The sequence below is a fragment of the Sparus aurata genome, chromosome 21 (assembly GCF_900880675.1).
Source record: "Sparus aurata chromosome 21, fSpaAur1.1, whole genome shotgun sequence".
In the NCBI taxonomy this organism is placed as follows: domain Eukaryota; kingdom Metazoa; phylum Chordata; class Actinopteri; order Spariformes; family Sparidae; genus Sparus; species Sparus aurata.
In genome coordinates this window covers 17,750,078-17,764,361 of record NC_044207.1, presented here as the reverse complement: position 1 = coordinate 17,764,361, position 14,284 = coordinate 17,750,078, and the positions used below count along the sequence as shown (strand labels likewise).

General features: G+C 41.3%; 1 protein-coding gene and 1 long non-coding RNA gene across 2 annotated transcripts; one reads left to right on the top strand and one right to left on the bottom strand.

Moving 5' to 3' along the window:
- Positions 1–4,275: 4,275 nt before the first annotated feature.
- samd7 (sterile alpha motif domain containing 7) lies at positions 4,276–13,792 on the top strand. Its single transcript, XM_030401950.1, has 9 exons — positions 4,276–4,581; positions 9,206–9,340; positions 9,680–9,803; positions 10,461–10,585; positions 10,686–10,767; positions 10,935–11,611; positions 12,214–12,329; positions 12,417–12,527; positions 13,029–13,792. Exons 2-9 carry the CDS (start codon positions 9,238–9,240, stop codon positions 13,269–13,271), a joined length of 1,581 nt encoding a protein of 526 aa, XP_030257810.1. The 5' UTR covers positions 4,276–4,581; positions 9,206–9,237; the 3' UTR covers positions 13,272–13,792.
- LOC115572131 (uncharacterized) lies at positions 10,494–11,034 on the bottom strand. Its single transcript, XR_003982027.1, has 3 exons — positions 10,900–11,034; positions 10,704–10,809; positions 10,494–10,622 (listed from the first exon to the last, which is right to left on the bottom strand). It is a non-coding gene; the product is annotated as an uncharacterized LOC115572131 (long non-coding RNA).
- Positions 13,793–14,284: the final 492 nt, after the last annotated feature.

Genomic DNA, 14,284 nt, shown 5'->3' with positions numbered 1-14,284 from the left:
TTCAATTCAAGCAAATAGTTATGGAACTAACTATTTTTCATATCCTGTTAGTTGATTTAGAAAAAATGGACTATGGCACCATTTTAGATGGTAATATTGGTCAGTCCACCACTTTAGAGTTAAATATCTCAACAACCATCTCTCCGAGTATACGAGTTTGATATAGCTCAATATGTTAGATTTCTACATCAAAACATTTGTACTCTCAAACATTATGAATCTCTGTGACTTTTTCTCCGGTGCCCTAACGAGGTTGAAATGTGCGTTTTTTATTGATTTATCTCAACGTCCATTCGATAGTTTACTTTCAAATTTGGTAATCATTCAACTAAATATGTCTAAGTTATAAACAAAACAAACTTTTGAAAAGATCTCTGTGTTGTTTTTCTGTCTGCCCAACAGGCCGAGATGCTGACTGAGACGACTCTGAGCAGTACGCATGGCAGTACATTACATATTTGTATTTTTGTCGCTTTGTAATAACTTTCTGCTGCACTGTGCCGCTGTTATGATGCTGTCTCCTCCTGTTCTATGAGTAATATGTTTGTTTTTCACTGCAAGAGAAATGGAATGTGTGGCGCGAGAGCGTGTGAAAAGTGTCTCATGTGAGAGAGTTGGCACGACCTCACAGACTCACTACTTAACGAATGAATCGAAACATGAATGATTCCCGTGATAAAGGCCATGCCAACTCCAGTGATTTATATTGAACAGCCTTCGATAATGTACCAAAGGCTCTGCTAATCAGTTCTCTTTCCATTTCTAATTCTTTTGTCACTTTCTTTAAATCACATCGTAAAACATCTTGCAGCAGGAGTCCCTTGCCTCAGATCTGCCCGCTTGAGACCGAGACATCACAGAACAAGATATAATTCTTTTATTGATGCAGACTGCTACTTCAGCACACTGAAAACAAGAGTACCTGCCTATACTATACCTCAAGGATCTCACTAAAAGAGCCTAATTTCCTCGATAAGAAGAGAAATTAAACTTGAAATCAAGAATGATGCAGAATGATGTCTTCTCTGCATTTATTAATGATGATGAAACACATAAAATAGCACAATTTTAAAGCGTAAAAAGGCCTAATGCTTCCATTTCGGAGAGTTCACAGCTTTGGCACAGTTCTTGCTAATGTCGAAGAACACAGGGCCACCAGCACGGTGATACGGAGACCAGACAGTGTAATAAGAAGATGGACGGTGTTGGCTGTTTATACTGACCCAGTGAGTTGATAGCCGGGACTGTTTCTCGAGGTTAAACCTGCTCTGATCCCTTCGCCTCACTGTGACTCTATAATGCTGAGTGCAAGCAAGACGGACAGAAATCCCTTATAAAAAGCTTACAGCCGGGAGATCTTAAATTAGCAGTTTAGATGTCCTAATGCTCAGTTCTCTTAATTCCTAAGTCCTTTATTAGTCTTTTTTCAGTAAATATTGTCAACCGACAGACACACAGCTGCTACAGCTACAGCTTACTACATTTCATTGTTCTTTAAGAACTAAATGTAAGGGACGCTCATGGAAATGTTCATTTATGTCATAATTTGACATCATTTTAGTAGATTTTAACATGGTGCTTTGTGTTTGGCCATTTGGTTCATTGGACACTTTTTAATACCATGTCTATAATTGAATTAGATAGCTAAAAATGATTGTGGTTCCAGTCAGCACCTTCATTTTTCTGTGAGCAAATAAAATTATACCCACACCCCTGGACACTTTGATAAAGGTGTTTGCTAACAGAACATCTAGTTTATTCACCAATAGGAATAAACTCTTAAAGAAAGCTCTTTTAGGCAGCAAACTCCCACATGACACAGACTGTCCACTCTCTGGTTGAACAGCACTTGTAGGGGATACGTGCAGAAAGGCTTGTTTAAAGTGAAACTCTCGCCAAAAAGCAACCAAGGCTTTATTTGTGATTGAATATGAGTCAAACCTTCGTGTGAAAGCATAATTACGACGAAAGAGGCACTTTTAAGATTTACCGTAGTTTCGTTTTTGGGCAAGCTAATTTTCAATGGAGTGCGGGGGCACTCGTACGCTAGCATCAAAATCGCTATTTTTGAAACACTAAGAAGGCTCGACACAACATGAAACTTTGCTCGCAGTATCACCAGGGTCTCTACACATGAACACGAGCATTGAGAACATTGTTTGTGTACACAGAGTTTACTAAAAAGAAGGTTTTTGAACAACTCATGTTTGTAGCTGTGTCTCTCCGGCACGCTGCCGTCATGGCAGACAAAAAGTGTCGATCCCCGAGTGTGACCTAACAGGCAGGAGAGTAATGGTGGACTGCTCTTCAAGCCCACTATAGCTGATAGGAAATTCACATACCTGCCATTCAAACACCTGTTTAAAGTGAGCGTCCATGTTTTTTCCGAGCAGATGCACTGGAAAGATTTTAGATTGGAAGTCAGAAATACCTATTCTGACTTGCAATGGACTGCACCAAAATACTGTAGTGTGGTGACGTTGTGAAGTAGCCTGGGATCATGGGAGTTGATGTCTTCATTGTCAGACAACCAACAGTGCTGGTAAAAAAACGAAACCTTTTTTCCTAGAAATTGGTAAACCTGAGTTTACAAGCCTGGCATGGCTAAACTAATTCCTTAAGTGTGTAACCTTCATTTACAGTGTTTTCCATAGGCACCTACCAAAATGCTCCTGGACAAAATTGGATGCACCTACAACCAATCAGAGCAGCGAAACACGTGATAGTGCTAAGTGACACCTTTAAGTTTGGACAGCTCTCAGCAGTTTTCAACCAATCCAGTCGGAATTAACCTTTCTGTAAACCACAAACATGTTACAACTTACGTTTCTTTAAGCTAGAAGTTGTGAAACTTAACTTTCCTTCAGATGCAATCTTCAATTATATTATAGTAACAATGTTGCGCATATGCTCTGGTTAGATCAAAGCACAAATAACACATGGTTAGGGTTGGGAAAACATCATGTTTAGGATGCTTTGGTTGCTACAGCTGGAGAGCTGGGCCTGGTCCCAAAGCTTCTCTGATCAGAGTTCGACAGAGTACTAAAATGTGTTTTTGAAAACACTGGAGGTAGGAAAAGAAGCAACGCAGTGACAGAAGATTAATTCATATTCGATTAACATTTCCCAGTTGGACTGTTTGCTCTGAGTTTCATGCGATGGGTGAGTTACACCGGACCGACCTGCAGACTGGGCGCAATCGGATAGAACTGCAACCAATCAGAGCAGCAAGACGTGTGACATGTGACTCTTCAATAATGGACCTGTGTCATTCATCGTATCAACAAGCCCCATATTAGATGAACGGTTGTGATTGGCCCGTCAATAAAACCAGGTAAATCTGTCTGAACGGGAGGGCCAGACGTATGTAAATCTGTCTGACCGAAAAAACTTGAGCTGGCAGATTCGTCTGGCTCCACAGATTCATATTATTCTCAATAATTGGTCAATAAAAAAGATAACTATTGATTTTTAAAGTTAAATAATCATAAAAGAAATTAAGGGAGAATCTGCATCGCAGTTACTTGTGGCCTGGTGTCAACAAACTGAACATTATAACCTTCATGAGGCAGGGATGTTTGCAGGATTAGACTACATTAGTACACCTGAGTGTGTGCGTATGTATCTCATAAACAACACAGTCGCGCTGACCTCTACGTCGACTCGACTCTCCGGGAGCTCTCGGCTGCCCTGCAGACTGTAGAAGGAGATGGAACCACCACACGGCCCCCCCTTCACATCGCGTCTGCTGTTTAGCAAAATTACCGCGCAGCCCACCAATCGTGCACTACTTACTGCCCACTATGCATTAATAAAATACATCTTTCAGAAGAGTGCAGGCCCAGGCTGTAAGCGGTGTGTGAGCACAAACTGTCAGATTAAGAGGTCTGATAGGATGATCTGTCCAACTTTTAGTCGGATTTCTAGCAAATTACCACAAAGCATGTTTGGGTCAAACCCTGTGGCACCCTGGGGAGTACAAAACCCCTGACACCCAAAACTGGACATGTGAAGAAAAACAAAAACAAGACTGATCCGCTGGATTTTTACAGTCTACCACCAGCATCATGTAGCCTCTCCGCATGTGGCCACAGGGCGGATAAAGAGGGGTTGGCCCTTTTGCAACTGGAAAAGGAAGCTAAGCATTTAGGTGTCTTAACTGTGGTCTAAAGTGCTAACAAGGGATTAGTGAGGTAAACGTTGAAAGAGGTTTAGCACTCCATGCTTAGGACCAGTGCTGCTTCGGTAATTACACTTCAGTTGCAAGGTGCGGCAAGCAGTTGGATGGGAGATCACAGTGATGTCAGGACAGGGAGGGCTTACTGCAGGAGATAAGGCCATCTAATGGAGATGAAATGAATCGGTATTTAAAAGGTCTTTTTTAGTTAAGGCAGTTAGCTGGCAGCAGATAGAGCTCAGAGCAGTTGGTTGGTTAGTGGGAGGCCATTTATTTGGAAGGGAAAGAGGCACTGTGGGGAGACGGGTCCTGTGAGCTCACCAAAGGTTTTTCTTTCTTCACATTTCTGAACTTAACTGGGACAAAACCAGATCCAGGCTGTGTTTACTCGTGCGAACTTGAAGGTAAGTCAATTAAAAACTTTCTCTTTCAACATGACTGATTTGTTAAGGTTGTAAGTTGGTAGTCGTCTATCACATTCGCGCCGACTTTATTCTTGTGAAAGCACAAAATGTACTGAGCTTAACCTACGAAGTGAGTCTTATGCCTTAGTTTGTGGTTGCAGCTGCAACTTTAAAATTCATGCACACTGCTGAATATCTGCAAAACTCTCAAGCGGCAACTCTCGTCATGCATAATGTAGGCAGTAAAGTGCAGAAAAGGCTGCTGATCCCTCAGCAAGTGATTAATCTAAAGGCCAATGCGATTAGATGAGCAGCCTTGAGATCTGTGTAATTAACCTAATAATTAGCCCAGATTCTGTAATAACATGAAAATAATGCTAAAATACATAATGAATCTGCCTGCTGTGATTAGTTGTGTCTATGTTATGCTTTACATTTCTTCATATTTATTCTGGTTTAGAATTATCCTTTTCCTCACCATCCTTTTTTTGAGCGAACGACACCACAACTAAATAAATACAACCTGCAACTCTCCACCTATGACTCTCATAAAATCTAATCTGCTCCATGTAACCGACAGAACATACATGGATTCAGCATGTGTTTGTTGCGCGAGGGAGGATTAGGGAGGACTAGACAATACTTCTGTCTTGTCTGATATGACCTCCTCAGGGCTCCATCTAAGTCGTCAGCAATTTTTCCCTTTAATTCATTCTTGTAATGAGATTAACCAGGCAACAGCAAATCCAAGGACTCCAATCCTCGGATTTGGCAGCTGCGGTGTGACCCCTGCTCGTTAAAGAAATATGACAAGAGTTTTCCGGGCTCACCCGTAATGACAGTTTCGTTCGCAAAAACGGCGAAGCGGCTTGAAAAAAATGTGCACGTGAGAGTCTGTAGCTGCCAAAGTCATCAGGTGTGAACATGTGTTCACAGCAGTTAAGTCACAGGCGACAACTTCGCTTAAGAGACTTAAAAGAAATGCTAATCAAAAGTGTGAGCTGTGATTGAACGGGCCTTACAGAGGATTCCTCTGAAGTTTCCTCAATCCGAGACCCACTTTGTGCCTCTCATGTGTCACCACTAAAGGTGCACTATTGAATGTGTTTTTTTCTGATGAATTATAAACTGAATAAACAAACTGTACTATTTTACTTTGTTAAGATTTGTTGGACCCCGCCAGTCTTTCTAGCCTCAAAAAGCGTTCTTTGGACCTTATTTCGTTCTGAGGAACAGCATGTTTGTTCAATGACAGGTAGATATTCAACAAATAAACATTTCCGAATGTTTCTGAACATTGTAAATATTCACCATTTCGAATCTGAATTTCTTTCCCAAAACTACATAGTGCAGCTTTAAGATGCAAATGATTTTACATAGATAAAAAATACCCAGCACTTTCCCTTGTTGTATAGCTATTTGCAGATTCATATACAAGTCTTGGTATCACTTTATAGTCACCATCATTGATAAAGGGTCAAATTTGAGTTAATTAAATGTTTGTTAATAGTTATTTCACTTTTTACAAGCAACTAAATCCTTAATAAACTATTTATTAAGCAACTGTTTATGTAAAGTTAATGAAAGAGCAAATATTTACTGTGCAGTTCATCTATTAACCGTAGCAATTATAAAGTTGCATCTGATGTTAAACATTTACATCTACTTAATAAATGTTTTATAAAGCATTTCATTGTTTGGTTACAGTGAAATAACATTAAACTGGCACTAGACAAAGTTTTTTCTTGTTTTCTTGTATTATGAAATAAATGTTGATTGCACAGTGTCATCGATTCAGAGCGATGAAACCATCTGCGTTTACATTCGTCGCCTATAAAACTAGCAATCACTGCTGAATTTGTCAGCCACCCGGGGCACAGTCAACTGGGAGAAGGAAGGTTAACTGACAGTCCATTTCTATCATAGACTACATGATTGGATAAACTCGTATATTGTCCGGTGATGTTGTTATTTGTGATTCTGAGGAAAACTGAGATGATCCAGTTGTCCTCGCGACAGCAGCGTCAACGATAATACCAACTGGAAACGCTAGGGGGGGGAAACGTTGTCTATGGCCTTTATAAAGTGTTACCAACTCTTTTAAAATATTCTGTCTGCTGAACGATAAAGCAGATTTTTGAGCAGCCTCTCAAGTTGCAAACAAAGACGGAAGCTGGAAATGATGTCTGTCTCTCCACAAAGTCAAACAGTTAAACATTGGTAACACTATCAGCAAACGTGTCCAGATTAAAGTGAATTGTTTCCAGCTTACCTCTTATATTATGGTATTTTGCTTATTTAAATGTACATACATATGATGCTTTTATTAGTGGTATGTTGTATTGTCTTGTCTGTCCTGTTGCACCATGAACCAAGTTCCAAACAATGTTTGTTGTATAGGCAAAACATTAAATAACTTATTAGTATTTACTGAAGTTTGCTTCCAACATGTCAGTGTCAATATCTGGCTTCTGTTACACAAAAAGGAAAGGCAGTCTGAACTTTAGAGACAGTTTAAAAATCTTCGTCATCATACGACGGGCTGAATGTATTTTCATCCGTGTAGTTCGAGGAGTCTTTGGGGATTCTGGAAAATATCTTCCAAAGTGTTTTTTAAAGATCAAAGCATTTTTATTTTTTGAGGAAACAAGATGCTGTGTGATTGAATGTAATGCTGTCACATGGGAGGCACAATCTGGTGCTAACAGCCTGTCACAGATTGTGATATTTTCAGGGATCAAACATATCGCTTTTTGATTAATTTACTGTCAAGATGTTATCACCAAGTGTGTTAACTGTTCATCCACTCAAACTACACGAGCAAACTACACTAATCATCCCGAGCAACAAACACATGAGTGTGAATCCTTAAACCCGACATGAGAGAATGTGAAGGCGATCAAGGCCCAGAGGCTTGTGGCTTAGTGCCCACTTGGGAATTACAGTGACATATATGTTGAAATACATTTCCTCTCATTTGCTGATGCTAGCTGCCATGACATTGGCAGAGAAGTAGGTGGAAGCAGGGTGCATGTGTTCGCGCCACATAGCTCCACATAAACCGATTGCGTCCCCAGATTTATCCCCAAGGTGTTTTTAGGACATCCTGGGAGCTAATGGAGGCTAATAGGCTTAGCACTTAGGGTGTATTGTCCGGGATGCTTACAGGCAAGGTTTGCTGAGGGTAAAACTCTAAACGTGCGGATTACCTCCAACACATCCCTTTAAAGTGCTGTATAGCCAGGACTTAGCTAATAGGATCCTGGGGGGGAGCAGGGGCCTGGGAAGGTGGGGATGGGGGTTGGACGGGCCAGCAGGGCGGTCTGCAGGCGGGGTCAGCAGATGCAGCTACCAGACTGTTGCTGGGCTAATAGGCGGATTACAGCCCTCAGATTAGATGGGCTTCAGAGGGAACTTGAGTGACTGTGGATAATGCACAAGGCCTCAGGGCAAATCTTATGGCAAAATTTGTCTGGGGGAGGGGGCAGAAGATGAAATGCGGACGAGTACATGTGCACGGTTCACACATGTTCGATGAAATTTACAAAACACTGATAAAATACAATTATGATCGATATAAAAGACTCATAAAAGCACTGGAATTGCGATATGAAGGGGTGGATGATGAAACTGGCACAGTGAAGCTTCAGATTCATGTAATCAGAAGCATATTGGTCCTGGATTAGCAGAACTGGATTATTGCGCCGTCATTTACAGTATCATATTTTGTAATGGGATTTCTGGCGTGAAGAAGGCTAATTGCGAGGTGTCTAAGTCGATTGCGGTTGTGTGCTCAAGCTGCTGCCTCAGCCAAGAACAATGTGGCCATTTGGTGTGTGTATGTGTGCGCGGCTTTACATTCGTCACTATACATACAAGGACAAAATGTGCTTGCAAGGATGGAAGGAGAAGGGAAAATCCTGTTCTTCATGTTTCAAGGGGTTAGGATTTGGATTTAGGTGTTAAATTTAAGTTAAGGATTAGGTTTAGGTTACGGTGAGGGTAAAGGGTTAAAATTGGTTGGAGGGTTAGGGTTAGGATAGGATTAATGCTTAATACTAAGGTGGAGGTGAGAGGCAAGAGTTAGGATCAAAGGTTTGAGAATGAATTTGACAGTGTCTGTGCGTGTGTGTGCATAGAGCCCATATTAGGAGCTTGAAAAAGTCTCTGGTCTTTAATATATTCTGCCAGTCTGTTCAATATCTTCTGATCTCAGTAAAGATATTTCATTGTCACAGCTCTGGTTTTAAATAAACACACAAATGAGAGCGCAAAAAAAAAAATCCTCTCGTTGGAATTGTAGATTTTTTTCTTCTCTATGTCATTAAAAAGTCCAGTGACAAAATGTGTTTGTTTACTTGTTGTCGTCTTTGGTACATTTACATTTTTTTCTCTGGGAAAAATGGCAGCACAACGTCCAATAACAATCAACAGCTCTGTAATGTGTGGGGAGTTGCTGCCCTCTAGTGGTGGTAATCAGACATGCGAAAACTTAAACATCCGCCAGCCATCAAGGTCAATTTTATATGAGTTTATACTTCATAGCAACAAAATGTCATTCAGTCAAAGTAGTCACATGTTCCAGTGTGTAGGAGATTTTGATTTTAACTTTCAACCTCTGCAGGATTCAAGTTGAGGTCAAAGGTGGTGTGTGACATGACCCCACGGGAGCAGCTGAGGAAGATGACAGCACTGGGAGAGCAGGGGGCTTTGGATGAGAAGCACTGGTACCGTCTGGTCAACGGCATGTCCGCTGGCGGTAAGAAAAGCAAGCGCAGAGGAGACGATGCAGCATAAGAACATAAAAATAAATCAGAAGTTTTTATATTTTTTTATATTTTTATATTATTAAACAGAATATCACAAGTTCAAGCTCAGTTTATAACATATTGTAATACACATACTATAAATTGTAACATATTTTAATACACATACTTTAAATTGTCTGAATTTGAGATCCTAACAAGTCAAACCAACTTTGTGTTCCACATATGGATTCCTCCTGCTTTAGTCTCCAGCTTTCACAGTCAGTGCATGTCTCAGGTGTTGTTAGCTCTGGCTCCTCCCTGACCTGTTGGGCTTTTGTCTTCTCCTGCAGAGTTGAGGCAGAGGCAAGAGATGATAATGAGGAACCAGATGGCCATGGCTCCACAGATCCTCGCCCAGGGGCAGCAGAGGTTGCAGGGGGTCCCGGCTCAGTTCGAACCTCGCTTCATGGAAAGGTCTGCACCTGAATTCTCTCTTATATATGAAACAGTAGCTCTCTGGTGAAGAGAAGCCCAGAGAATTGTCAGGTACAGGTGCACTTGTGAGGAAGACGTGCTTGAGAGACAAATCGGACATTCAAAGTTTGGTTAGGTTTACAAAAACAAAAACTTCAACTGAATGTAACTTTATCATTTTGGTAAGTTATAATAACTCACCACTAAGTTTCAATTTCGCTTCCTTCCTCTACAAATGTGTCATTCCTTATACAACTTTACCTGACTTGCTCCTTTCCTGCTGGAATAATTACTGTGGCCACTAGAGATTGCCACCTAACTTAAATATGAGTCGTAACAAGCTGCTTTCACAGTCAACCCATACTGTCGTTGTTCCACAACCCAATCACAAAACCATGGATGAATCAAAACCATCTTGGAAATCTCCACTCAGACTGCACTTGAAAGCCAAACCACCAGTTTATAAGCATATAATGTGAATGTGATATGCCTTGTTTGGTACAAATATCAATCTTGAACGTATCTGTGGTGTCTAAAACGATGTAAATTCAGCTCTCTGTTGAGGATATAACCTTAATCACTGACAAAGCAGCAGTTATTGAAGCATCCTCTTGATATCTTGTTTAGAAGACTGATTTTTCATGCACTTGTCATTAGGGATCTGGTTCCCCCCAGCGAGATGGTACCATCCGATGCCAGACAGATGCACATGGGACCTCACCTGGGTCCACCTCTACCTCCGCATGCCAATGTCCTGCCTGGGAGAGCCTTCCCTGGAGCCGGTGAGCATGCACATTCTTGCCTGATAGCGTTCCCAGCCTGTCTGAAGGAATGTGAATGAGCATTAACAGCCCGTGTCTCTTTTATCTTTTTGTCTCTCAGCCAGCTATGGCTTCTTACCCTCAGAGCCCATCGAAACAGTTGCCCGGCGACAGGAGCTCATTCACAAGCAAAATATAGCCAGGTAGTGTGCAGACACTCCACCTACGCAACCATCTGCAACACACTTTGATGAAAAACAGAGACCATTCATGCAGTATCAGGCTTTATTCAATCCCCTCTGCTCCAACAAAGGCACTGTTGCATAGATGTGTACCTTATTTCTCTCTACTATTTGTCTGTCCTGTTCAGAATGGAGATGAATGCCATCCTACATCAGAAGGAGCTGGAGAACGCCCACCATAAGGGACTCATGGGAATGGACAACCCCATGTCGTACCCTTCCAACCACATGGCGTTCAGAGGTCGTCAGCGCATGCCAGATGGCCACGACGTCTTCGTCCACCGCCCCACCCTGGATGAGCTCCACTCCAGCAGCATCCTCATGTCAGCCAGCCCTTATCCACCGATCAGCACGCTGCACAGAGAAAGGGGACGCAGGGCCGGGAGGAGGCCCACGGCTCACAAGAGCGCAGAGAGCCACGTGGCCAACCTGAAGGGCCAGACTGAGGATAAAAGTGTAGAGCAGAGCCCAGGAGCTACGTCAGGGGAGGAGAAGGAGGTGGAGGCAAAGGGGGACCTTGGGGAGGAGTGTGCCACCGGCAAGACACATCATCAAGCAAAAATAGACTCTGAGCTCGCCACAGGAAGCAGGAAGAACTACAAAGAGGGGGAGCCGGGCCTGCGTAAAGCCTGCGTGAACAGTCAAGATGGCTGCTCAGACGGGGCCAACAGTGGCACAAATGATAAAGACATATCGAGCCAATGTTCGGCTTTCCAGGAGAAATTCATATATCCCTCAACAGGTGGAGCACTCACAGGCATGCCTTACATGTTCCCGGTCCCTGGAAATGGTTTCCTTCCACCGGGTGGGTTTAGAAAACAAAAGATAGATTACAATAAATCATATTTACACAGCGGCCATTTTATTTTGACATCACACTCAGGATGGGAAGATTACATTTCTATTTGACTATTTTCCACTTAAGTCAACTTCTCCTCTAATATCAGGGAATTAATATTGGACTATTCTACCACATTTACATCAACTATTAAACTTAAGTTACTCTGCAAGTTAATGGGTTTAACAGCATGCTAACATAAGCTTTGTCAGTTGGTTCAATTAGCTACACGACCATCAGCCTGACAGTTAATAGGTGTATCAGCTAGTTAACATTAGCTTTGTCAGATACACAACAGTTAACGGGTGTATTAGTATGCTAACATTAGCTTTACCAGTTGGTTTAATTAGCTACTCAACAGTCAGCCTGACAGTTATTGGGTGTATAAGAATACTGACATTAGCTATGTACATTAACTGCACAACAATTAATGAGCTCCCACTGTCAGAGGAAAATGGCCGCAATGTGAATACAGTTATTTTGTAAATGTTGTTCTTTTTGTTTTTAGCGAAATAATTCCATTTGTATGTTATAGTACTGACAAATGGTATATGTCATCATTTTTCCAGGTCCACCCAATCTCTTTCTAAATGGCGACGAGGTGTCTGAAGACATAAGGAAGTGGACAGTAAATGATGTTTACAACTTTATCAACAGTATACCCACATGTTCAGAATATGCTCAGGTTGGTTCCTGCTCTTTTCTTTGCCCTCTTCATTTTCCTTCTTTTGTGCCTTTGCTGTGTCTGAAGTTGTGTGATTTCACTCTGTAGACATTCAAGGACCACATGATTGATGGGGAGACACTGCCCCTCCTGTCAGAGGAGCATCTACTGGACACACTGGGGCTCAAGCTGGGACCAGCTCTTAAGATCCGCTCACAGGTAAGAATTCTAACTGAGCCCTGAAAATCCACATTTGAGTCATAAAAGAAAGAAATGTCGAGCTTGACTCTGTGAACATGGGGTGTGTGTTAGTTTGACTTTACTTTTAAATCTCATGGATTCCTATGCAACACTACGCAATAACTCTTTGATAAGTGCAACTTTTGTAAAGCTTCTCATGGCCTTTGTTCATCTTTGATCAGTCTGGCAGATTAAGGAGTCTCTCATCTTTTATATTTTAAATCATATCAAGTTATTTCTAGGGTTCAAAAAAGTCAACAATTTGCCCAGAGGTCTTCCAAAACTATAAATCTTACGTCCTTAGATCCTTTGATTTAGGTAAAGGAAAACTGCACACACACACACACACACACACACACACACACACACACAAACATTGCATTGTGTTGATAATTCTGAGCACCCTTTACAGGTTCATCATTCCAGATGTAATTAAATCAGCACTCTTTAGTCTAATATGGGTCAACACCTCCTCCACAGGTGTCCAGGCGAATGGGCAACATGTTGTACATGATGAACTTGCCGCTCGCCACCACCGCCACCGCCCTGCAGGCCACTCCGGAGAAGCCCGGCGACCGCTCACCAGAGATCGGCTCCCCTGTTAACTGCAACAGCGAGGAGATGATGGTGAGTCCAAGAGACCCTGATGTCCTCAAATCCACAGAGCACCTCCACGAGACAGAAAACAACTCCCCCCCATCTGCCAGCAGTGAGACAGCTTGATCATCTCTAATCGAGTGGACAGATGCTGCCAGGCTCAATCTGCACCTACAGTACAGCATTACACTACCTTAACCCCTGCTACCACACTGGTGGATTTGTTTACATTTACTGGATTGAAGATGCTTTTTTACTTTTTGCTACCGGGAAATTTAAAGCACAGGTTCACACTAGGCCCAGGTGTCGGCTAAATGTTTGTATTTTACATATATATTTGCAAACTGTATATTTTTGAAAACTTCAGTGTGATGTGATTCTGAGTTATGAGGCACTAAGAAGGTTTTCTTTTCTTTCTACTTTATTACAGGCCTTAGTCTCCAAGCATCTGATTATAGCTTTAAACGTACTTATTTTTTTAAGCTGCTAAGTGAAATTTCTACAGCGGGTCGGCATACAGACCATAGAAATTATTTTGGAATGGTTTTGTAATGGAATAATTATAAAATCTGTGTGTTTTGGATTTGGATGTTTGATATGTTTTTGCATTTGTTGGACTGTAAATAAAGTGTTTTTCTACATAGGAACTTGCACTACTGTCTTCATGTAACAGTAAAGAACAAATAACTGAAGATGAAGAATGACATATTTTGAAAACAAAGCCCTAAAAACTGTCAAAACATATTACATGTATCTGTAGCTCCCTTTTAAGGTATTTAGAGTGAAAAAATCAATTTGCTGAATAAATGTATTTTTTGAAATATAAGTCTCTTTAAATGCATTGTTCTGTTTTCATTGGGGTCCTAACAAGGTAAATGGTAAACAGAAACAATGACAAATGTATGACATTATATAATAATTATTATATAAAAATTAGTATTAAAAGAAAGAATAACTGGATTTCAAACCAGAAAAAAAGCTAAAGAAGCCTTAAAATGATGTTTTGTTTTGCGCTGATATCCACACAATTTTAAAACCCTCAAATGTGCTTATCAAACACTTGTGACAAAGATATGTAATGAAGGCAGGATATTAAAACGACACAGGAATACTGGAGCAGTAAACTTAACTGGGAAATT

What these genes read in the sequence shown, in the direction of transcription:
- samd7 (XM_030401950.1), top strand. Translation starts at nt 9,238, where the DNA reads ATGACCCCACGGGAGCAGCTGAGGAAGATGACAGCACTGGGAGAGCAG. An exon ending in CAACGGCATGTCCGCTGGCG is followed by an intron (nt 9,341 to 9,679) that starts GTAAGAAAAGCA and finishes CTTCTCCTGCAG; the next exon opens with AGTTGAGGCAGAGGCAAGAG. An exon ending in CTCTTAAGATCCGCTCACAG is followed by an intron (nt 12,528 to 13,028) that starts GTAAGAATTCTA and finishes CCTCCTCCACAG; the next exon opens with GTGTCCAGGCGAATGGGCAA.